The 25176-nt window shown below is 44.3% G+C and overlaps 1 protein-coding gene across 2 annotated transcripts; it reads left to right on the forward strand.

Annotated features, from left to right (window-relative positions):
* The first annotated feature begins 4677 nt into the window (after nt 1-4677).
* On the forward strand, nt 4678-22973 carry PCLAF (PCNA clamp associated factor). Of its 2 annotated transcripts, XM_010355480.2 has the most exons (4): nt 4678-4863; nt 5147-5227; nt 9554-9716; nt 22479-22973. In XM_010355480.2, exons 1-4 carry the CDS (start codon nt 4818-4820, stop codon nt 22522-22524), a joined length of 336 nt encoding a protein of 111 aa, XP_010353782.1. In that variant the 5' UTR covers nt 4678-4817; the 3' UTR covers nt 22525-22973. The 2 variants fall into 2 exon arrangements, with proteins under 2 accessions (XP_010353782.1, XP_010353783.1); XM_010355481.2 differs by lacking the exon at nt 9554-9716 and having other exon boundaries at nt 4708-4863.
* Nucleotides 22974-25176: the final 2203 nt, after the last annotated feature.

The following is a 25176-nucleotide window of genomic DNA, read 5'->3' on the forward strand; positions in this document are numbered from 1 at the left end:
CACAGTGGTTCACGCCTGTAATGTCAGCACTTGGGAATCAGAGGCAAGAGGATCACTTGAGCCCAGGAGTTCCAGACCATTCTGGGCAACATAAGGAGAATCCCCATCTCTATAAAAATGAAAAAAAAAATAGCCTGGTGTGGTGGCACATGCCTGTGGTCTCAGCTACTTGGAAGGCTGAGGTGGGAGGATCAGTTGGGCCCAGAAAGTCAAGCTTGGAGTGAGCCCTGATTGCACCACTGCACTCCAGGCTGGGCGACAGAGCAAGGCCTTGTTACAAAAACAAAACAAAACAAAACCTCGTAAGTGTATTGATTTACATTACATTTAGATTGTCATAGATATCATGAATTTGGAAAGCGTATGATTTTCCAGGGTTTTTTTTTTTTTTAAGAAAAAGACAAAATAGGGGGGAGGGGGGAGGGATGTCATTGGGAGTTATACCTGATGTAAATGACGAGTTGATGGGTGCAGCACACCAACATGGCACAAGTATACATATGTAACAAACGTGCACGTTGTGCACATGTACCCTAGAACTTAAAGTATAATTAAAAGAAAAGAAAAAGACAAAATACTCTGTGAATGTTTATTAATTGTGGGTAGAAGTTTTGTTTCTTTGTAAAACTTCTACATTTAATAATAATTATAAGGTATCAAAGTCATTTACCTGTCTATTTATTCAGTCCCTGTGTTAGGGTTCTCCAGAGAGACAGAACCAATAGGATAGATAACAGATAGTTATAGATACAGATCTATGAGGAGATTTATTAGGGAATTGGCTCAGAAAATTATGGAGACTGAAAAGTCCCATGACAGGCCATCTGCAAGCCGGAGACCCTGGAATGCTGGAAGCTGGCTCAGTCTAAATTGTGAAATCTTCAAGTCTCAAGGCGGAGGGCCTGGAGTTCTGATGTCTGAGAGCAGGAGAAGAGTGTCTCAGCTCCAGAAGGAAAGAAATACTTTTTCTCACCTTTTTTGTTCTGGGTCCTCGGTCAATTGGATAGTGCCCACTCACATTGAGAGCAGATCTGCCCCGCTCAGTCCACTGACTCACACCTGTAATCTCAGCATTTTGGGAGGCCGAGGTGGGAAGATTGATTGAGCTCAGAAGTTCAAGACCAGCCTGGGCAACATTGGGAGACCCTGTCTCTATAAAAAAAATCTAAAAATTAGCTAGGTGTGGTGGCAAGCGCCTGTGTTCCCAGCTACTTGGGAGTGGATCACCTGAGCTCAGGAGGCGAGGCTGCAGTAAACTATGATCACACCACTGCACTCTAGCCTGCGTGACAGAGTGAGACCTTGTCTCAAAAAACAAACAAAAACAAAAAAGCATTCTTTTCTCATAAGTCATATGTTTTAATGCAATTTACTATTACTATTGTTTGTTAAATTACATTTCTGCCTGAGCAATGCAAGCACACCCATTTAGCAAGACTTAAAGATTTCTTTTCTTTTCTTCCTTTTTTTCTTTTTGAGACAGAGTCTTGCTCAGTCACCCAGGCTGGAGTACAATGGCGTGATCTGGGATCACTGCAACCTCCACCTCCCAGGTTCAAGCGATTCTCCTGCCTCAGCCTCCTAAATAGCTGGGATTACAGGCACCTGCCATCATGCCTGACTAATTTTTGTATTTTTGTACAGTTGGGGTTTCACCATTTTGGCCAGGCTGGTCTTGAACTCTTGACCTCAGTTGATCCGCCTGCCTTGGCCTCCAAAAGTGCTGGGATTATAGGCATGAGCCACCGCGCCGGCCAAGATTTTCTTTGGTATAAATGTAGGCATGCCAGTTGCAGTGGCTCACACCTGTAATCCCAGCACTTCGGGAGGCCGAGGTGGGCAGATCACCTGAGGTCAGGAGTTCGAGACCAGCCTGGCCACCATGGTGAAACCCTGTCTCTACTAAAAATACAAAAATTAGCTGAATGTGGTGGCACATACCTGTAATCCCAGCTACGTGGGCGGCTGAGGCATAAGAATTGCTTGAACCGGGAGACAGAGGTTGCAGTGAGCTGAGATCATGCCACTGCATTCCAGCCTGTATGACAGAGTGAGACTCTATCTCAAAATAAATAAATAAATTTGGGCAGAAATTGTATTCATACATACTGTAACTTTTCTTAATGCCCTAGACCTTCGAAATTTTTAGGTTGACTCCACGCCACTCTCTGTTTTATTTCCTTATAAAAATTGTGTTTCATTGCTTCTGCAAAGCACACATTTCAATGAAGAGCTTTTACTAGGCATCAGTTCTTTTTTCTTTTTTCTCTAACATGCATTCTTCATTATCATCATTGGTATTAAAAAGACAAACATGCAAACAAAAACAAACACGCAACTATAGTAATATGTAGACTGCCCCTGGGTGGAAATGTATATTTGATACTCTTTCTGGCGACTTACTTGGCAGGTGGGCAAAGAGAAAAGACTATCCGATTCTTTCCGCAGGAATCTGGAATATGAGTTCAAATTAAGTAATTCAGACCTATGTAGAAGCCACTTAAACTGAAAAGGAAATAAAGGCATTTAAGAACCACTTTGCTGGCTGGGTGTGGTGGCTTATAGCTGTAATCCCAGCACTTTGGAAGGCCGAGGCAGGCGGATCACTTGAGGTCAGGAGTTCAAGACGAGCCTGGCCAACATGGTGAAACCCTGTCTCTACTGAAAATGCAAAAATTAGCCGAGTGTGCTGGGACGTGCCTGTAATCCCAACTACGTGGGAGGCTGAGGCAGGAGAACTGCTTGAACCCAGGAGGCGGAGATTGCAGTGAGCCCAGAATGCGCCACTGCACTCCAACTTGGGCAAAGCGAGACTCCATCTCAAAAAACAAAACAAAACAAAACAAAACCAAAACCCACTGTGCAATGAGATAGAACATGAGAACAAAAAACAAAGGAATGCCCTGGGTCTTGTGGATTTTTCCGGTTGATTTGGCTGTAACCTTAGACTCCAAGGTTAAGACAAAGCTACAGGTAATTGCCAATACATTTTCTATTATTGTGTTAATTTAACCTGTTGCCTAGATTCTTTAAATCTGTGTTATAGAATGCAGTTGTTGATTCTGTTAAAGTACTGAGTAGCCTAATTTTGTTTTAAATTCAAGCAATTCATTGGAAAGAATTAACGCTGTGATTACACTTCTAGGGTAGCCTTTTTTTTTTTTTTTTTTGAGACGGAGTCTCCCTCCGCTGGAGTGCAGTGGCCGGATCTCAGCTCACTGCAAGCTCCGCCTCTCAGGTTTACGCCAGTCTCCTGCCTCAGCCTCCCGAGTAGCTGGGACTACAGGCACATGCCGCCACTCCCGGCTAATTTTTTTTTTTTTTTTTTTTTTTTTCTAGTAGAGATAGGGTTTCACCATGTTGCCCAGGCTTGTCTCCAACTCCTGAGCTCAGGCAATCCGCCCTCCTTGGCCTCCCAAAGTGCTAGGATTACAGGCGTGAGCCACCACGCCTGATCAATTCTGTTTTATGTATAGTATTTAGAAAGTGAAAATCACTCCCCAGGGGTGTTGTGAGTAATTAGAAGGTAAGCATAAAGGTAGAAAAAAATTATGACCTCTTATCCTAGAGTTATGCTCACTGTGCCAGGAATGTGGTCTTACCACATTTGGCAGGGTTTTTCTTTTCTCTTCCCTTTTCTCTTTTCCTCTTCTCCTCTTCTCCTCTTCTCCTCTTCTCCTCCTCTCCTCCTCTCCTCCTCTCCTCCTCTCCTCCTCCCCTGCTTCCCTCCTCCCCTCTCCTCTCCGCTCCTCTCCTCTTCTCTTTTTTGAGACAGGATCTCACTCTGTCGCCCAGACTGGAGTGTAGTGGTGCGATTATGACTCCCTGCAACCTCTGCCTCCTAGGCGCAATCTCCCGTCTCCTGGACTCAAGCCATCCTCCCACTTCAACCTCCCGAGTAGCTGAGATTACAGGAACATGCCACGGCACCCGGCTAATTTTTGTATATTTTTTTGTAGAGACGAGTTTCACCATGTTGGCCAGGCTGGTCTCGAACTCCTGGGGTCAAGCGATCTGCCTGCCTCGGCCTCCCAAAGTGCTAGGATTACAGCCATGAGTACCCGCGCCCAGCAGATTTGGCAGATTATTTAGGAGCTCTGAGACCATTGAGTTCTCAGGAAGACGTTTTATTAGTTTCTTTTTATGTGTGTATGTATATACAGTCCCCCTAGTTTTTGTTTAGTCTCACATCATACTAAAGACATTTAAAAACACTCTTGTAAATAAGCTGTATTAGCTTCCTTTCCCCCATTCCATAGAATTGTTTTAGTGTGGATGCTGTACAAAGAGTTCGTGCCTGGGGTACTAAAGGAAAGTTCTCAAGTTCTTTTTATTTTGATTTACATCAAGAAGTCCGCTTAATTTCAGGTTTCACCTCCTGGAGTCAATCATTATGGACTTAAGGCTATAGTAACTTTTGAAGATAGTTTGTAATTCGCTGTCTTTGCCGGGTTTTCTTTTCTAAGCAGGCTCATTTCTCTAGTTCAGAAACTTAGCACCCACTTATCGGGTACCCCTGGAGAGTCCTGGTACCACCCACCTGGGGCGCCTACGAATCCTAGGCCTTTGCGTGTTGATGGACGGATCCGCGCAGCAAGAAGCCTCGCCGCTGTCACCATTGGGCATTGGCAATTGGTTCAGGGGGAACGGCGCGGAACCAATGGGAGCCGTGGCTCCGGAGAGTCCTTGGAGCGCGCGGGAAAGAGACCAATATAAACTGTGGCGGGAGATTAGTTTTCGGGTCCTTGTCCAGTGAAACACCGTTGGTCGCCTGGGAAGTCAGTTCGTTCTCTCCTCTTCTCTCGTCTTGTTTGACCATGGTGCGGACTAAAGCAGACAGTGTTCCAGGCACTTACAGAAAAGGTGAGGCAATCGAGTGTGGTACTGGAGGGCGGGGGTCCTCCCGGCAGCCCGGCCGCGGGCGACAGACGCCAGAGGTCCCCCTGGGCCCTGTGCGCCAAACTCATCTAGCTAGCCAGGGAGCAGCCGCCCGGCCCCTTTACCTTGAAGATGAAGTCTCAGGGCCAGGGTAAGGTTATCCTGCTGTTCTGGATCGCCAGGCTCTCCTCTCCAAGCCGCTGGGTCCAGGACTCGGTATCCAAACCCTCCTGCCCCTTCTGAATACCCTCTTTGCCTCTCTTCACAGTGGTGGCTGCTCGAGCCCCCAGGAAGGTGCTTGGTTCTTCCACCTCTGCCACTAATTCGACACCAGTTTCATCGAGGAAAGGTAAGAAGAGCCCTCCTAAAATTAGGGGATCAGGCCTGGCACCTGCAAGCCCCTGGCTTGCCATGAATTTCTTTTTCTTGAGGTACTCACGCCCGAATTTCTTCCTCGCCCTGTGATGTAATGAGAGAGGTTGGGCCTTTTGGCTGGCTAGGGTAGAGGTGAGGGGGGTCTCATGGAAGAGAATCTCGAGCCTTGGAGTTAAGGACCGGCACAGCTTATCTTCAAGCCTATTTTTCTTTTATTTTTTTAGACGGGATCTCACTTTGTCGCTCAGGTTGGAGTGCAGTGGTGCAATCACTACTCACTGCAGCTTCCACTTATGGGGCTTAAGCAATCCTCCCACCTCAGCCTCCCAAGTAGCTGGGACTACAGGTGCATGCCAACACGCCAGGCTTTTTTTTTCTATTTTTTGTAGAGACGGGGGTCTCACTATGTTGCCTAAGCTGGTCTTCTCAAACTCCTGGGCTCAAACAGTCCTCCCACTGGGATTACAGGCATGAGCCACCGTGGCCAGCCTATCAATTTTTCTTTTTTGGTTTAGTATTTTTCTTTTTCTTTTTTATTTTTTTGAGACAGTCTTGCACTGTCGCCCAGGCTTGAGTGCAATGGTGTGAACTTGGTTCACTGCAACCTCTGCCTCTCAGGTTCACACGATTCTCCTGCCTCAGCCTCCCGAGTGGCTGGGATTACAGGTGCACACCACCACACCTGGCTAATTTTTTTGTAGTTTTAGTAGATATGGGGTTTCACTGTGTTGGCCAGACTGATCTCAAACTCCTGACCTCATGATCCGCCTGCCTCAGCTTCCCAAAGTGCTGGGACCACAGACATGAGTCACCACTCCTGGCTATTATTTTTCTTAATATTGACAGAGGTTATTTAAATACTGTCAGAGGCTATTTAAAAGCCCCCTTATTAGAGTAAGGGTTTGGACAATCATTAACAGTGCTGAGTGCTCATTGCAATGTCTACTAAACTTTAATAAAAATATTTTTGTTTGCTTGTTTTTCCTTTCTTCCTTACTCTTCTTCTTCTTCTTCTTCTTCTTCTTCTTCTTCTTTTTTTTTTTTTGAATGTAATGTCTGTGGGTTTTCTCCAACGTTGCAGCTCCTAATATTGTCTTTGGGAGAGTAGGAGTGAAACCAGGCAAGGGAAATAGTTTCACGCTGGTCCTTCTGTGCATGGAAGATGAGAAAATGCCCTGCCATCTGGTGCCTCATTCCTTTCAGTAGGAAGTTTGGCAGACAGGGAGATTAACACTACAAGATTTAGTTAAGAACGTAAAGGGGAACACTGTTTGGGACTTCATGGGTTTTTAAGTCAATTCAAATTTCTCCCTATTCGAAACATCTCATTAGAAAACATTTACTACTTTGATCTCTTCAGATAAAAGGAAATAAAAGTTGATGAATTGTTTGAGAGTAACTTATACCCTGTACCACTAGACTAAGTTTCTTTTTCTTTTCTTTTTTTCTTTTTTTTTTTTGTTTTGAGACAGGGTCTCAGTCCGTTGCCCAGGCTTAGTGCAGTGGTGCAAGTCACACCGTACTGCAGCTTTGACCCCAGGGCTCAAATGAACCTACCACTTCAGGCTCCTCCCAAGTAGCTGGACTGCAGGCACATGCCACTACATGCCCGCCTAATTTTTGTGTTTTTTGTAAAGACGAGGTTTCATCATGTTGCCCAGGCTGGTCTCAAACTCCTGGGCTGAAGCAATCCTCCCGTCTCAGCCTACCAAAGTGCTGGGATCACAGGCATGAGCCACTATGCCTGGCCTGACGAAATTTCATTAGAGTCACATCCCATTGTCTGGTCCACTGTTGAATCACCAGAGCCGACTGAATAGGCCCTTACTGAATATATGTTGAATAAATGCATCCTTTAAGGCATTTTTTAAAAATCTCTATTTTTAATCCCAACAATTGAATGTATGAAATGGGTAATATCCTTATTTTAAAGATAAGGAAATTTAATCTCGGGTTATATAACTTGATAAAGGTCACACAACTAAATCAGTGGAGTTGGGTTTGAATCTGTTGCTGCTATACGGTTTTTTTTGTTTTTGTTTTTTGGGACAGAGTCTCGCTCTGTCACCAAGGCTGGAGTGCAGTGGCATGATCTCGGCTCACTGCAACCTCCGCCTCCCAGGTTCAAGCAATTCTTCTGCCTCAGCCTCCTGAGTAGCTGGGATTACAGGCATGCACCACCACACCTGGCTAATTTTTGTATCTTTAGTGGAGACAGGGTTTCACCTTGTTGACCAGGCTGCTCTCTAGTGCCTGACCTCATGATCCGACTCCCTCAGCCTCACAAAGTGCTGGGATTACAGGCGTGAGCCACCGCGCCCAGCTGCTGCTGTGTGTTTTCTAGTAGTAAAAGCATTCCTGTAAGGTTCCTTTGGGAAAATTGTGAACCAAAAGATCACTATCTTTTACATACCATTCCTTCTTTTGGAGGCCAAGGCAGGAGGGTTGCCTCAGCTAGGAGTTTCAGACCAACCTGGGCAACATGGCAAAATCCCATTGCTATTTTTATAAATGTAAATAAATAAATTAGTACAAACAATATAACTTCAGAGTCTATATGGAAACAACTTTTGTAAGCGTTCTTTAACAACTAGAGTTGTTAAAGCAAATGTTTTAGCTTAAAGCAAAAGATTTGTAGTAACTGAAAAATTTGTTCCTGGTCATCACTTTATAAAAAGGCAAAAATTTTCCCTCAATTTCTCCTTATATTACTGTTTAAAAATAACCAGGAATTGGCTGGGCGGGGTGGCTCATGCTTGTAATCCCAGCACTTTGGGAGGCCAAGGTGGGCGGATCACGAGGTCAGGAGATCAAGACCATCCTGGCTAGCACGGTGAAACCCTGTCTCTACTAAAAATAAAAAAATTATCCAGGCATGGTGGCATGCACCTGTAGTCCCAACTGCTAGGAAGGCTGAGGCAGGAGAATGTCGTGAAGCCAGGAGGCGGAGCTTGCAGTGAGCTGAGATCATGCCACTGCACTCCAGCCTGGGCAACAGAGCAAGACTCCGTCTCCCCCCTCCAAAAAAATTAGCTGGGTGTGGTGGCGGGTGCCTGTAATCCCAGCTACTTGGGACGCTGAGGCAGGAGAATCGCTTGAACCCGGGAGGCAGAGATTACAGTAAGCTGAGATTGTGCCACTGCACTCCAGCCTAGGCGACAGAGCTAGACTCCGTAAAAAAAAAAAAAAAAAAAGAAAACCACCAGGAATTGGATTTCTCTTATGAATTGATAAAGGAGCCAAGTGCTTTGAAAAATGGAATCTACTTTTGTGGAGACTTTCACATTGCCTCTTATATGTGCTCTAACTAAATGACCTTAGTAAGTAAAATGTTAGCACTTTATTTTTTTATTTTTTTTGAGATGGAGTCTCGCTCTGTCACCCAGGCTGGAGTGCTGTGGCCGGATCTCAGCTCACTGCAAGCTCCATCTCCCGGGTTCACGCCATTCTCCTGCCTCAGCCTCCCGGGTAGCTGGGACTACAGGCGCCGCCACGTCACCCGGCTAGTTTTTTGTAGTTTTTAGTAGAGACGGGGTTTCACCGTGTTAGCCAGGATGGTCTCGATCTCCTGACCTCGTGATCCGCCCGTCTCGGCCTCCCAAAGTGCTGGGATTACAGGCTTGAGCCACCGCGCCCGGCCGTAAAATGTTAGCACTTTATACTATATGGTCCTATCTTAGGAAAAAGTGTGTCAAACTTCAGTATGTCAGTACATATAAGAATATATATATATATATTTTTTGAGATAGAGTTTCGCTCTGTTGCCAGACTGGCGTGTGCAGTGGCGTGGTCTCGGCTCACTGTAATCTCCGACTCCCTGGTTCAAGTGACTCTCCTGCCTCAGCCTTCTGAGTAGCTGGGAATACAGGCACGTGCCACCACACCCAGCTAATTTTTGTATTTTTAGTAGAGATGGGGTTTCACCATGTTGACCAGGTTGGTCTCGAACTCCTGACCTTGTGATCCACCTTCCTCAGCCTCCCAAAGTGCTGGATTACAGGCATGAACCACTGTGCCTGGCAAGAGTATTTGAATAGCTCTGCTTGTGGACAAAATATAAAAATATTTTTCAGTTGTAAAAATTCTGTTACTACTGTTTTTGCTAAGATAACCATCACAGAGTTTATTGGTTGAATACAGCTTTATTGTGTCGTATTTTCTAATTCTTTAAGTTGTGTATCTTAAATAAGGATTATTTGATACCTTTGAGAATTTGATCTTAAAGAAGGAATTAAGTTGTTTAAGGAATGGCGATTGTATTCTTAGCACTTATCTAGTTCCATCTGTTTATATTTTACAGCTGAAAATAAATATGCAGGAGGGAATCCCGTTTGCGTGCGCCCAACTCCCAAGTGGCAAAAAGGAATTGGAGAATTCTTTAGGTTGTCCTCTAAAGATTCTGAAAAAGAGAATCAGATTCCTGAAGAGGCAGGAAGCAGTGGCTTAGGAAAAGCAAAGAGAAAGTAAGTTGTTTTATTCTGGAATATAAAGAAAATATTTATCTCACGCCTGTAATCCCAGCACTTTGGGAGGCTGAGGCGGGAGGATCACTTGAGGCCAGGAGTTTGAGACCAGCCTGGCCAACATGGCGAAACCCTGTCTCTACTAAAAATACAAAATTAGCTGGGCAGTGGTGGTGCACACCTCTGGTCCCAGCTACTCAGGAGGCTGAAACAGAAGAATTGCTTGGTGCAGCAAACTACCATGCACACATAAACCTATGTAACAAAACTGCATTGTCTGCACATGTATCTATCTCATTTTCGTGCCACTGCACTCCAGCCTGGGGTACAGAGTGAGACTGTCTCAAAAAAAAAAAATTAATTAATAAATAAAGAAAATATTTATCTTCTTGAAAGTAAAGGACATATAGGATATTGAGTCAATTTTCTCTTCAAGCTGATGAGAAAATGCAAAAAAAGTTTTTTAAAACTTCTACTAATTTCTTATTATAACTCACTCCCAAATTTCTTTTTTTTTTCTGAGACAGTCTTGCTCTGTTGCCAAGGCTGGAGGGCAGTGGTGCTATCTCAGCTCACTGCAACCTCCGTCTCCCAGGTTCAAGCAATTTTCCTGCCTCAGCCTCCCAAGTAGCTGGGATTACAGGCATGTGCCACCATGCCCAGCTAATTTTCAGTATTTTTATTTTTATTTTTATTTTTTTTTTGAGACGGAGTCTCGCTCTGTCGCCCAGGCTGGAGTGCAGTGGACGCGATCTCGGCTCACTGCAAGCTCCGCCTCTCGGGTTCACGCCATTCTCCTGCCTCAGCCTCCTGAGTAGCTGGGACTACAGGCGCCCGCCACCGCGCCCGGCTAATTTTTTTTTTGTATTTTTAGTAGAGACGGGGTTTCACCATGGTCTCGATCTCCTGACCTTGTGATCCGCCCGTCTCGGCCTCCCAAAGTGCTGGGATTACAGGCGTGAGCCACCGCGCCCGGCCCGTATTTTTAGTAGAGACGGGGTTTCACCTTGTTGGCCAGGCTGGTCTTGAACTCTTGACATCGTGATCTACCCACCTTAACCTCCCAAATTACGGGATTACAGGCGTGAACCACTGCACCCAGCCACCAAATTTCAAACATTAGTAAAAAGTATTCTTTTTACTCTTCCCAATCTCTCAAAGAGGATCATTTCCCATTCACATAAGTGCTATGTCATTAACCATACACTTAGTGTATTGAGTCTTTAATTTTTACTGTCTTTTTCCTTTAGGAAATTCTTACAAGGCAATTTCCATGTTGGCTTATCTAGCTTGAATTCCATTAATCCTGCCCTTTAAAAAACTACCAATTCAACTTCCACAAGAAATATATAACCAGGCGAAGTACGGTGGCCCATGCCTGTAATCCTAGCACTTTGGGAGGCTACAGTGGGCAGATCGCTTGAGCTCAGGAGTTCCAGACCAGCCTGGGCAACATGGTGAGACCCCTTCTCTACCAAGAGGGTGGTGGCGCCGCCTATAATCCCAGCCACTCGGGAGGCTGAGGTGGGAGAATCACTTGACCCCGGGAGACGAAGGTTGCAGTGAACTGAGATCCCGCCACTGTACTCCAGCATGGGTGACAAAGTGACACCCTGTCTCAAAAATAAAAATAGAAATAGGCCGAGCGTGGTGGCTCACCCCTGTAATCCCAGCACTTTGGGAGTCCGAGGCGGGCAGATCACGATATCAGGAGATCAAGACCATCTTGCAACATCGTGAAACCCCATCAAAAAAATGCAAAAAATTAGCTGGGCGTGCTTGTAATCTCAGCTACTCAGGAGCCTGAGGCAGGAGAATCGCTTGAACCTGAGAGGTGTTGGTTGCAGTGAGCTGAGATTGTGCCACTGTACTCCAGCCTGGGGAACAGAGTGAGACTCCATCTCAAAAAAAATCAAGTAAAATAAAAATAAAAAATATCACCAATATGGAAAAGTTGGAAAATACAGAAGTCCCCATCACCTGGAACCAACCAAGACTAATACCATGGTGTGTTGTCTTTACAACTTCTCTGTAAGTACATAAGAATAGTGAAAAACAAAAAGTAGGGATAAAACTATACACACCAAACTTGGTGTGCAACCTTTAAAAAAAAGTTTCCAAGTTTCATTCATCCATTGTATTTCATGAATATCTCATTCTTTCCTTTCTTTCTTTCTTCTTTTTTTTTTTTTTTTTCCTGATATGAGGGTCTTACTCTGTCACCCAGGCGGTAATGCAGTGGCCCAATCTTTGCTCACTTCAACCTCTGCCTCCTGGGTTCGATTGATTCTCCCACCTCAGCCTTCCAAGTAGCTGGAATTACAGGCATGTGCCATGGAGTTCAGCTCATTTTTTGTATTTTTGGTAGAGATGAGGTTTCACCACATTGCCTAGGCTGGTCTCGAACTCCTGAGCTCAGGTAATCCGCTTGCCTTGGCCTCCCACTGTGCTGGGATTACAGGCATAAACTGCCACACCTGGCCAGTGTGCAAACTTTTTTTATTTTTTATTTTTTTTGAGATGGAGTTTCGCCCTGTTGCCTAGGCTGGAGTGCAGTGTGCAATCTCGGCTCACTGCAACCTCTGCCTCCCAGGTTCACGCCAGTCTCCTCCCTCAGCCTCCTGAGTAGCTGGGACTACAGGTGCCCGCCACCACACCCAGCTAATTTTGTTGTATTTTTAGTAGAGACAGGGTTTCACTGTGTTAGCCAGGATTTTCTCAATCTCCTGACCTCATGATCTGCCCGCCTCAGCCTCCCAAAGTGCTGGGATTACAGGCATGAGCCACCGCGCCCGGCCACAGACTTTTTAAGAAGCTAATTAAACCATACCTTTTACATTTTTAATGACAGGAAAATGCTCACGATAATTGTTAACCCAAAATTCTGGATACAAAAGTACAATCTTTACTGTGTAAATAATGTATATGTACTATATGAAAATATACCACATATCAATAATGCTTATCTCTGGGTAAAAACCTCTTCTCATACTCTGTGCTAACAACTTTTAACAACAAATATGCATCACTTTTAAGAATCAAGAAAAATTTCTGAAGGTCGTATGGGACAGAAAAAAATACAAGGGAAAAATCATGCCACTTGGGAAAAAAAGATTCAAAACCTGCCTTTTTATAGATTTGTAATTAATAAGGTCCAGACTCTCTTTTTTTTGTTTTGTTTTTTGAGATGGAGTCTCGCTCTGTCACCCAGGCTGGAGTGCAGTGGCATGATCTTGACGCACTGCAAGCTCCACCTCCCAGGTTCATGCCATTCTCCTGCCTCAGCCTCCCGAGTAGCTGGGACTACAGGTACCTGCCACCACGCCTGGCTAATTTTTTGTATTTTCAGTAGAGATGGGGTTTTACCGTGTTAGCCAGGATGGTCTCGATCTCCTGACCTCATGATCTGCCCACCTTGGCCTCCCAAAGTGCTGAGATTACAGGCGTGAGCCACTGCGCCCGGCCAGGTCCAGGCTTTCTAAACAACTTAAATGTTTTGTTTCAAAACAAAGTATTTGCCTGGATAGTAGGAGGAAAGGGAGTGATGTCACTGCCATTATGATGCCCCTTGAATATAAAACCCTACTTGCTATCTCCCCTGCACCAGCCAGGAGCCACCCATCCTCTAGTACACTGAGCAGCAAGCTGGACACACGGCACGCTGATCCAAATGGGTAAGGGGATGGTGGCCATGCTTTGTCTGGGTCTGCTGCTTCTGGCGCTGCTCCTACCCCTTCTGGTTTTTTCATTTGTTCCTTTAACCAGCATGCCGGAAGCTACTGCAGCAGAGACCACAAAGCCCTCCAACAGCGCCCTACAGCCTACAGCCAGTCTCCTTGTGGTCTTGCTTGCCCTTCTACATCTCTACCATTAAGAGACAGGTCAAGAAACAGCTACAGTTCTCCAACTCGAACTCTAAAACCGAATCCAAATGGTGCCTAGAAGTTCAGTGTGGCAAGGAAAAAAAAACAGGTCTTCATCAAATCTACTAATTTCACTCCATATTTTATTAACAGAGAAACGCTTGAGAGTCTCAAACTGGACTGGTTTAAAGAGCATCTGAAGGATTGGACTAGATGATAAATGCCAACATTAAATCTGTTGGAGTTTCATGTATAAGACAGAGGAGAAAGACAACATCAAAAATTAGTTAAAGAGATTATTAAACGCGGCTTAAGAAATGTGGACACTTAAAACTCTATCTTGAAAAAAACCTCTTTTTTGCTAATAATAATTTCACTTCATCTAGAGAAAAAGGATGAGCTATGGAATGGAGATTCAGTTTTCATTTTAGTTTGTTAAATCTACAAGGCTGTAAAATGATTAGGTAATATAAAAAGCTTCCATGATTCTATTTATTATATATGTGCATTGGAAGAAACTACCAGATGTTACTATAAATATTCTCTGTATTGTTTCAGCCATCCTGATTTAATGCTGATATGCTCTAGATTTGCGTTGCTAAGTTTTCACTCCTCTTGGGCACTTAACTCTGTTTCTTTTGTTTGTTTTGAGATGGAGTCTCACTCTGTCGCCTAGGCTGGAGTACAGTGGTGCCATCTTGGCTCACTGCAACCTCTGCCTCCTGGGTTCAAGCGATTTTCGTGCCTTTCTTGAGTAACTGGGATTACAGGCATGTGCCACCACACCCAGCGAATTTTTGTATTTTTAGTGGAGAAGGGATTTCACCATGTTGGCCAGGATGGTCTCGATCTCCTGACCTCATGATCCGCCCACCTGGGCCTCCCAAAGTGCTGGGATTACAGGCGTGAGCCACCGCTCCCGGCCAAGGGCACTTAACTCTTTAGTCTAGGGCTTTGAATTTGCCATTGCATTTGACTTTCTATGTGGTAATTGAAATGTGCCAGAGCAATGATAGACTGGAATCTACTGCAAATCCAAGCATGACTAATTCTTGCATATACACTTAAAAGTGAAATAGTAGGCATTTCCTATCACCCATTCCAATTCAACGAGAATGCCAGATTTTTTAGTTACCATACTTAACTGGATTCCAAAAATTAGAAGTGCATTGACTTCAACTAATTTTAAAATAGTACCTTTTTATCTTTGTATATGTCAAATAATTTTCACAACTTAACTGATTTTTTTTGGTGCAGGAGATGGGTTAAAATTTGATCTCTTTTGAAGGCACATTTGATTAATCTTGAAATTAAGAGGTGACTTTGTACATGTTGAATAATTTTTACAACTTAAAAATTGATCATTTTTTGTGCAGAAGGTGGGTTAAAAAAGTTGATCTGGCCGGGTGCAGTGCCTCACGCCTGTAATCCCAGCACTTTGGGAGGCTGAGGCGGGCGGATCACGAGGTCAGGAGATCGAGACCATCCTGGCAAACACGGTGAAACCCCGTCTCTACTAAAAATACAAAAAAATTAGCCGGGCATGGTGGCGGGTGTCTGTAGTCTCAGCTAATCGGGAGGCTGAGGCAGGAGAATGGCGTGAACCCGGGAGGCGGAGCTTGCAGTAAGCCGAGATCACGCCACTGCACTCCAGCCTGGGTGACAGAGCGAGACTCCGTCTCAAAAAAATAAAAAAGTTCATCTGGGCCAGGCACGGTGGCTAATGCCTGTAATCCCAGCACTTTGGGAGGCCAAGGTGGGTGGATCACTTGAGACCAGGAATTCAAGACCATCCTGGCGAACATGGTGAAACTCGGTCTCTACTACAAATACAAAAATTAGTTGGATGTGGTGGCACACACCTGTAATCCCAGCTACTCAGGAGGCTGAGGCACAAGAATCACATGAACCCTGGAGGTGGAGTGAGCCAAGATTGTGCCACTGCACTCCAGCCTGGATGACATAGCAAGACTCTGTCTCAAAAAAAAATTGATCTGTTTTGAAGGCATATTTGATTAATCTTTAAATAAAGTTGTGGGCTGGGCGCGGTGGCTCACGCCTGTAATCCCAGTACTTTGGGAGGCCGAGGTGGGCGGATCACCTGAGGTCAGGAGTTTGAGACCAACCTGGCCGACGTGGTGAAATCCCATCTCTACTAAAAATACAAATATTAACTGGGCATGGTGGTGAGTGCCTGTAATCCCAGTTACTCAGGTGGCTGAAGCAGGAGAATCACTTGAACTCAGGAGGCAGAGGTTGCAGTAAGCCGAGATCGTGCTACTGCACTCCAGCCTAGCTTGGGCAACAGAGTGAGACTTCATCTCAAAAAAAAAAAGACTGGGCACGGTGGCTCACGCCTGTAATTCCAGCACTTTGGGAGGCCGAGGCAGACGGATCACAAAGTCAGGAGATCAAGACCATCCTGGCTAACATGGTGAAACCCCATCTCTACTAAAAATACGAAAATTAGCCAGGCATGGTGGCGGGCGCCTGTAGTCCCGCCTACTCGGGAGGCTGAGCCAGGAGAATGACGTGAACCCGGGAGGTGGAGCTTGCAGTGAGCCCAGATCATGCCACTGCACTCCATGAGTGAGACTCCCTCTCAAAAAAAAAAAAAAAAAAAACCATGAAATAAGCAAATAACAAATCTGGTTCTGTATTTACAAAGTGAAGACCAGAAATTTGTCTGCATTAAATTCACAATGCTTTTGTGCTTTCTGCAAATAGTTAAAAAAAAAAAATTATGAGTCTGATTAGCTACATTGGGGACACTTTCTATAATTAGTCAATATTTTTAGATAGAGCCTGGGCCTAAGCATAAGTGGACTTGATTCCTGTAAGTAAAACTTTTACAACTGTCTTGATGTATAGAAGCCTTTTTAGGAACAGACACTCCATTCTGGGCACGGTGGCTCATGCCTGTAATCCCAACATTTTGAGAGTCCAAGGCGGGTGCATCACCCGAGGTCAGGAGTTTGAGACCAGCCTGGCCAACGTGGCGAAACCCATCTCTACTAAAAATACAAAAATTAACTGGGCTTAGTAGCAGGTGCCCATAATCCTGGCTACTCCAGAGACTGAGGCAGGAGAATCACTTGAACTCGGGAGGTGGAGGTTGCAGTGAGCCGAGATCATGCCATTGCACTCCACCCTGGGCAACAGAGCGAGAATCTGTCTCAAGAAAAAAAAAAGAAATCTGTACTCCATGAGGCCAGGCATGCCCAGCACTTTGGGAGGCTGAAGGGAGAGGATTGCTTGAGCCCAGCAGTTCGAGACCAGCTTGGGCAACATAATGAGACCATGTCTCTACAGGAAAAAAAAAAAAAAAATTAGCCGGGTATGGTGGCGCACGCCTGTAGTCCTGACTACTCTGGAGGCTAAGGTGGGAGGATTGCTTGAGCCCAGGCATTCGAGGCTGCAGTGAGTTGTGATTGTGCCACTGAACTCCAGCCTGGGTGACAGAGCCAGACTGTGTTTCTACCAAAAAAAAAAAAAAAAAAAAAGGACACTCCATGAAATCTTTGGTTCACATGGTCACACACTGATGCTTAGTTGTTCCTGTATCCCATATGGCCATAGTAGCTTTAATAAGTCTTAAGGCAATGTTTGCCATCTTTAGAAACCTACAAGGGAACAAGCAGATCCAACAGATCTTGACCTATGGTATATGTGACTGAACAGTCCCTTTTACTTCTTATTTGTATGTTCTATATCTGTTACATCTGTTTTGGATTGTACATTGTGTTTGGAATGGATTTGCCTTGAACACAAACTAGATAAAAATAGATGGCTGAACGAGTAATTAAAACAAAGTATTTGACATATGAAAGCATATAAAATATTAAGAATTATTCATTACAAAAGTTAGCTGAGTATGGTGGCACATGCCTGTGATCTTAGCTACTGGGGAGGCTGAGATAGGAGAATCACTTGAACCTGGGAGGCAGAGGTTGCAGTGAGCCATCACTGCACTCCAGCCTGGGCAACAAAGTGAGACTCCATCTCAAAAAAAAGAAATTATTCAGTGCTGTTCATAAGCTCATTTGGTAAATGGTAATTGAGTGCCTATGATCCATGTTGTGAGTTATTTACAGTAACTAAATCTTAGGCTTTGTTGTTATATCACTATCATGATTTCTGGTTTCCATAAAAATCAACAACCAAAGGGATACCTTTTCTTTTGTTTTTTTAGAGACAGGATTTTGCTGTTACCCAGCCTGGAGTGCAGTCGTGAGATCATAGCTCGCTGCAGCCTTGACCTCTGGTACTCAAGCAGTCTTCCCACTTCAGCCTCCTGAGTAGCTGGGACTATAGATGCATGCCATTGCTCCTGGCTAATTTTAAATTTTTAGTGGAGACCAGGCCTTGCTATGTTGCCTATGCTGGACTTGAACTCCTGGGCTCAAGCAATCCTACCACCTCAGCCTCCCAAAGTGTTGGGATTATGCTGAGCCATGATGCCTGGCCCCAAAGGGATACATTTTAGATAAAGCTTTTTAATAGGCTTGCTTTCCTGATCCTATCAATTTCTTCTAGTTCTCTCTCAATGTCTGGTACCATTATTCCTCGTTCTTTTTTCCAATAGGAACAAGCTAATAATCAAGACTAGCTTTAGAATATATTTCAGACTTCTTGAATTACTTGAGACTTACATTAAGGAAATAAAATATTTAGCAATATAGCCAAATGTGACTATAACACTGGTCATCACAGGAATAAAACCTATATTGTAGCCTTTCCACCATATATTCTCATAAAGAACTTTAATCCATGGTATTATAAAATCTGTGACATAAACCTAGGCAATAGAGGTTTATATTATTTCTTCAGGTCCTGTTCTTAGATTTGCCATTGTTTAGGAGCATTGTAATTACCCCTTTATTGAAATAATAAATGAGTTTATTAGAAAGGATTTATGATATAAATCCATCTCTATGGAATATGGTTATTCCCATGGCCTTATTTTTTCCCCAAAGGCAGGGTAAACTCCCAGTAGTTGCATGGGGGAAGAGTCAGAATCAAGAAAGACTATCTACTTAAACCTTTAACAGAGTTATGATGCCTAAAGTAAATCAGAACCTTGCACAAAGGAAGTCTGGGTTATGATAATGTCCATTTGTTAATTTGATTTAATTTCCAGGAAAATACAATGAAGATATCTTTGTTATCTAATAATGAGTTAATGATAATCTTTTTTTGTTTTTGTTTTTGTTTTGAGACGGAGTTTTTGCTCTTGTTGCCCAGGCTGGAGTCTGCCTCCTGGGTTCAAGTGATTCTCCTGCCTCAGCCTCCTGAGTAGCTGGGATTACAGGCATGTGCCACCATGTCCAGCTAATTTTTTTGTATTTTTAGTAGAGACGGGGTTTCATTATGTTGGCCAGGCTGCTCTTGAACTCCTGACCTCAGGTGATCCACCTGCCTTGCTTGGCCTCCCAAAGTGCTAGGATTACAGGCGTGGAGTCACCGCGCCCGGCCGTTAACGATAATCTTTTTTCTTTTTTTTTTTTTTTTTGAGATGGAGTCTCGCTCTGTCACCCAGGCTAGTGTGCAATGGTGCAATCTTGGCTCACTGCAACCTCTGCCTTGCGCGTTCAAGCGATTCTCCTGCCTCAGCCTCCCGAGTAGCTGGGACTGCCGGCACCCACCACCATGCCCAGATAATTTTTCTATTTTTAGTAGAGACAGGGTTTATACTAAACCTAATAAGACCATATTGGCCAGGCTGGTCTCAAACTCCTGACCTTGTGATCTGCCTGCCTCAGCCTCCCAAAGTGCTGGGGATTACAGGCATGAGCCACCGCCCCCAGCCATTAACCATAATTTTTTTTTTTTTTTTTTTTTTTTTTTTTTTTTTTGAGATGGAGTCCCGCTCTGTCACCCAGGCTGGAGTGCAGTGGCGTGATCTGGGCTCACTGCAAGCTCCACCTCCCGGGTTCACACCATTCTGCCTCAGCCTCCCTAGTAGCTGGGACTACAGGCACCCGCCACCATGCTCGGCTAACTTTTTTGTATTTTTTTTAGTAGAAATGGGGTTTCACTGTGTTAGCCAGGATGGTCTTGATCTCCTGACCTCGTGATCTGCCCGCGTCGGCCTCCCAAAGTGCTGGGATTACAGGTGTGAGCCACTGTGCCCGGCTAATGATAATCTTATACCAAATCTGAGTGCCTTCATTTTTTTTTTTTTTTTTTTGAGACAGAGCCTCGCTCTGTCGCCCAGGCTGGAGTGCAGTGGCGCGATCTCGGCTCACTGCAAGCTCCTCCTCCCAGGTTCACGCCATTCTCCTGCCTCAGCCTCCCGAGTAGCTGGGACTACAGGCGCCCGCCACCTCGCCCGGCTAGTTTTTCATATTTTTTAGTAGAGACGGGGTTTCACCGAGTTAGCCAGGATGGTTTCGATCTCCTGATCTCATGATCTGCCCGTGTCGGCCTCCCAAAGTGCTGGGATTACAGGCTTGAGCCACCGCGCCCGGCGGAGTGCCTTCATTTTTACTTCCTTCTTTCACTACCTAGTTCTATGACTGTCAAGGATTGCTGGATCTAATTTGAAAACCAAGAATTTAGAGTAGATCTCACAAATCTTTGTCAAGTCTAATAAACCAAAAAAAAGTAGTTTTTGATTAAGTTTTGAATGGACTTTTCCTCCATAAAAAGTGTAATGAGGCCGGGCACGGTGGCTCATGCCTGTAATGCCAGCATTTGGGAGGCCAAGGCAGGCGGATCATGAAGTCAAGAGATCAAGACCATCCTTGCCAACATGGTGAAACCCCATCTCTACTAAAAATACAAAAAAATTAACTGGGCGTGGTGGTGCACGCCTGTAGTCCCAGCTACTCCGGAGGCTAATGCAGGAGAATCGCTTGAACCCAGGAGGCAGAGGTTGCAGTGAGCCGAGATTGCACCATTGCACACTAGCCTGGGTGACAGAGCGAGACTCCGTCTCAAAAAAACAAAACTGTAATCAGTACAAAATGACTTTGTTTTTTGTTTTTGTTTTTGTTTTTTTTTGAGATGGAGTTTCACTCTTGTTGCTCAGGCTGGAGTGCAATGGCTCAGTCTTGGCTCATGGCAACCTCCGCCTCCTAGGCTCAAGCGATTCTCCCGCCTGAGCCTCCCAAGTAGCTGGGATTACAGGCACCTGCTACCATGCCCAGCTAATTTTTGTATTTTTAGTAGAGATGGGTTTCACCATTTTGGCCAGGCTGGTCTCGAACTCCTGACCTCAGGTGATCTACCCGCCTCGGCCTCCCAAAGTGCTGAGATTAGAGGCATGAGCCATAGTGCCCTGCCTGACTTTGGGATAATGTAAATTATTTTTCAAATGCTGCAACTATTCTATTCTAACAATTTTGGGGTCTTTCTTCTTCTTCTTCTTCTTCTTCTTCTTCTTCTTCTTCTTCTTCTTCTTCTTCTTCTTCTTCTTCTTCTTCCTCCTCTCCTCCTCCTCCTCCTCCTCCTCCTCCTCCTCCTCCTCCTTCTTCTTCTTCTTTCTTCTTCTTCTTCTTCTTTTTTTTTTTTTTTTTGACACAGGATCCTGCTCTGTTTCCCAGGCTGGAGTGCAGTGGCACAATCAATCATGGCTCACTGCAGCCTTGAAGTAATCCTCCTGCCTCAGCCTCCTGAGTAGCTGGAACTATAGGCATGTGCCACCACGACCAGCTAATTTTTTTTGGACAGGGTTTCTGTCCCCCAGGCTGGAGTGCAATGGCACAGTCTCAGCTCACTTCAACCTCCACTCACCACGCTCAAGTGATTCTCCTGGCTTAGCCTCCCAAGTAGCTGGGATTACAGGCACACACCACCACTGCCCAGCTATTTTTGTATTTTTAGTAGAGATGGGGGTTTCACCATGTTGGCTAGGCTGGTCTCGAACTCCTGACTTCAAATGTTCCACCCACCTTGGCCTCCCAAAGTGCTGGGATTACAGGCGTGAGCCACCGACCCCGGCCTGATTTTTTATTTTTTGTAGAGATGGGGTGTCACTAAGTTTCCCAGGTTGGTCTCAAACTCTGGGGCTCAAGCAATCCTCCTCAGGTTGGTCTCAAACTCCCGGGCTCAAGCAATCCTCCTGCCTCATCCTCCCAAAGTGCTGGGATTACAGGTGTAGTCACTGTGCCTGGCCAATCTGGGGGTTTTCCTAATTAGTTAATGTAATCATATGGCTCAAAAGAGTATATGTAGTCAAATGACAGCTTGCTATATGTTTTCTCTGCTAAAGTGGATTGGTTAATTTTTTTACTTTTTGTTATCACAAAGTTCTTGTTGAAGGATTATATTGTTTATCAATCCATTTAATATGTTGAAATAATATTCTATATAAATAGATTCCCTTTTTTTTTTTTGAGACGGAGTCTCGCTCTGCCGCCCAGGCTGGAGTGCAGTGGCCGGATCTCAGCTCACTGCAAGCTCCGCCTCCTGGGTTTACGCCATTCTCCTGCCTCAGCCTCCCGAGTAGCTGGGACTACAGGCGCCCGCCACCTCGCCCGGCTAGTTTTTTGTATTTTTTAGTAGAGACGGGGTTTCACAGTGTTAGCCAGGATGGTCTCGATCTCCTGACCTCGTGATCCGCCCGTCTCGGCCTCCCAAAGTGCTGGGATTACAGGCTTGAGCCACCGCGCCCGGCCAGATTCCCTTTTTTAATAAAAACGACAACGTAGTTTAAAGGAGAAACACTGATTCTGAAAATTAACAGGCAAATAAATTGTTAAAAATTTTGTTGCATTAATACTTGAAATTTGTAGGTGTTTGTTAATTAATGAAGTTTAATTTTCTTTCACTTCTAGTCATTTGACCAGATCTACTGCACTATTAATTAGTGTTCCTGATTTGTATAGGTTTGTAACTATTTTTTTCAAACAGTTGATACTTGGATGGCTACTGATGTTCTCTCTTCTTTCCACAGAGCATGTCCTTTGCAACCTGATCACACAAATGATGAAAAAGAATAGAACTTTCTCATTCATCTTTAAATAACGTCTCCTTGTTTACCCTGGTATTCTAGAATGTAAATTTAAATAAATGTGTTTATTCCAATTAGCTTTGTTGAACAGGCATTTAATTAAGAAATTTAGGTTTAAATTTAGATGTTCAAAAGTAGTTGTGAAATTTGAGAATTTGTAAGACTAATTATAGTAACTTAGCTTAGTATTCAGTATAATGCATTGTTTGGTTTCTTTTACCAAATTAAGTGTCTTGTTCTTGCTAAAATCTAGTCATTGCATTGTGTTCTAATTACAAGTATGCTGTAATTTGAGATTTGCTTAAATTGTTGTACTGCTGCCATTTTTATTGGTGTTTGATTATTGGAATGGTGCCATATTGTCACTCCTTCTATTTGCTTTAAAAAGCAGAGTTAGACTTTTGCACATTAAAAAAATTCAGTATTAATTAAACCTTACTTACTCTACCCTTTTTTTTGTCAAGGAGGCCAAAGACGCAATGTCGAAAAACCTTGGGTGGATATCTTCTCTTTAAAAAAATTTAAAGATAATTTGGTCTTGAGGGTTTAAACGGTTGAAAATGCCTCTACACAACAATAACAAAAAAGATAAAATACTAGGATAGAATCATGGTGGGCACAGTGGCTTCTTAGGAGACCGAGGAGGGAGGTTTGCTTGAGTCCAGGAGTTGGAGACCAACCCAGGCAACATAGAGAAACCCTATCTCTAAAAAAATTTTTAAAAAGGCTGGGCGCAGTGGTTCACACCTGTAATCCCAGCACTTTGGGAGGCCAAGGTAGGTGGATCACCTGAGATAGGAGTTCAAGACCAGCCTAGCCAATGTGGTGAAACTCTGTCTCTACTAAAAATGAAAAAATGAGCCAGGCGTGGTGGCACATGCCTGTAATCCCAGCTACTCAGGAGGCTGAGGCAGGAGAATTGCTTGAACACGGGAGGCGGAGGTTGCAGTTAGCCAAGATAGTGCCACTGCACTCCAGCCTGAGCAACAGAGTGAGACAATGTCTTAAAAAAAAAAAAAAGAAAAAAGATGTAAACAATAATTAAAAAATTAGCCTGGCACGGTGGCATACACAGTGGAACCAGATCCCATCTCTTAAAAAAAAGAATTTTTCCTGGGATATGCATTTGATTCGCTATCATAAAATACAATTTTAAACTTGGAAGTCAATATAACATGAAAAGCAAATCATGCCATAAACCCATAGGCATGGCAAAACTCCTCAGAGCTACTATGACATTTTTCAACATAACCAGAGGTATAATTGAAGAAGTAGGTATAATATTACTCATCACACTTTTTGCAGCAGCCTGTAGTCAAAATTAATCATTTTAGTAGGCATGTTTTTCTGAAATATGTTTGTAATAAGTGTATACTTATTTTTACAATACACTATCCATTTGTGTGCTTCCTAAAATTATGTCCTATTTTATTCTTTCCAAATACAAATCAGAGCATTGACCTGATTTTAACACCTTCCAAACTGTTTGAGTCCTGATGATCGTAGATTATATTTTTTGCTTTGTCTTTTAGACCTGGATATTATTATTATTATTATTATTATTTTTTTTTTTTTTTTGAGACAGAGTCTCCCTTTATCGCCCAGGCTGGAGTGCAGGGGCCGGATCTCAGCTCACTGCAAGCTCCGCCTTCCGCGTTTACGCCATTCTCCCGCCTCAGCCTCGGAGTAGCTGGGACTACAGGCGCCCGCCACCACGCCGGGCTAGGTTTTTTTTTTTTTTTTAGTAGAGACGGGGTTTCACCGTGTTAGCCAGGATGGTCTCGATCTGCTGACCTCGTGATCCGCCCATCTCGGCCTCCCAAAGTGCTGGGATTACAGGCTTGAGCCACCGCGCCCGGCCAGAGCTGGATATTATTAAACAGAATGTTACTGAATTGGGAGCATGAGTTTCTAAAACCCCAAGTATTCGATAATTAGGTTTATTTTTAAGGAGTAGTTTTAAAAAATCTAGTAAAGTCAAGTTTTAATGGGTCTGACACTTGATTTGCCATTTTTCTTTTCTTCTTTTTTTTTTTCAGATGGAGTCTCGCTCTGTCACCCCCCAGGCCAGAGTGCAGTGGCATGATCTCAGCTCACAACAACTTCCGCCTCCCAGGTTCAAGCAATTCTCCTACCTCAGACTCCGGAGTAGCTGCGACTACAGGCGCTTGCCACCACGCCCTGCTAATTTTTGCATTTTTAGTAGAGGCGGGGTTTCACCATGTTGGCCAGGTTGGTCTCCAACTCCTAACTCCTGACCTCAGGTGATCCGCCTGACTGGGCCTCCCAAAGTGCTGGGATTTTTTTTTTTTTTGAGACAGAGTCTCGCTCTATTGCCCAGGCTGGAGTGCAGTGGTGCAATGTTGGCTCACTGCAAGCTCCACCTCCTGGGTTCACACTATTCTCCTGCCTCAGCCTCCTGAGTAGCTGGGATTAAAGGTGCCCGCCACCATGCCTGACTAATTTTTTTTTATATTTTTAGAAGAGACGGGGTTTCACCGTGTTAGCCAGGATGGTCTTGATCTTCTGATCTTGTGATCCATCCGCCTCGGCCTCCCAAAATGCTAGGATTACAGGTATGAGTCACTGCACCCGGCCAAGGTTCAAATTTTTTAGAAACAATTACACGCCTGAATTCAAC

This window comes from Rhinopithecus roxellana, chromosome 5 (assembly GCF_007565055.1).
Source record: "Rhinopithecus roxellana isolate Shanxi Qingling chromosome 5, ASM756505v1, whole genome shotgun sequence".
NCBI lineage: Eukaryota > Metazoa > Chordata > Mammalia > Primates > Cercopithecidae > Rhinopithecus > Rhinopithecus roxellana.

Coding starts and splice junctions, on each gene's coding strand:
- PCLAF (XM_010355480.2), top strand. CDS start 4,818: ATGGTGCGGACTAAAGCAGACAGTGTTCCAGGCACTTACAGAAAAG. Junction 4,864..5,146: donor TCCAGGCACTTACAGAAAAG/GTGAGGCAATCG, acceptor CTCTCTTCACAG/TGGTGGCTGCTCGAGCCCCC. Junction 9,717..22,478: donor TTAGGAAAAGCAAAGAGAAA/GTAAGTTGTTTT, acceptor TTCTTTCCACAG/AGCATGTCCTTTGCAACCTG.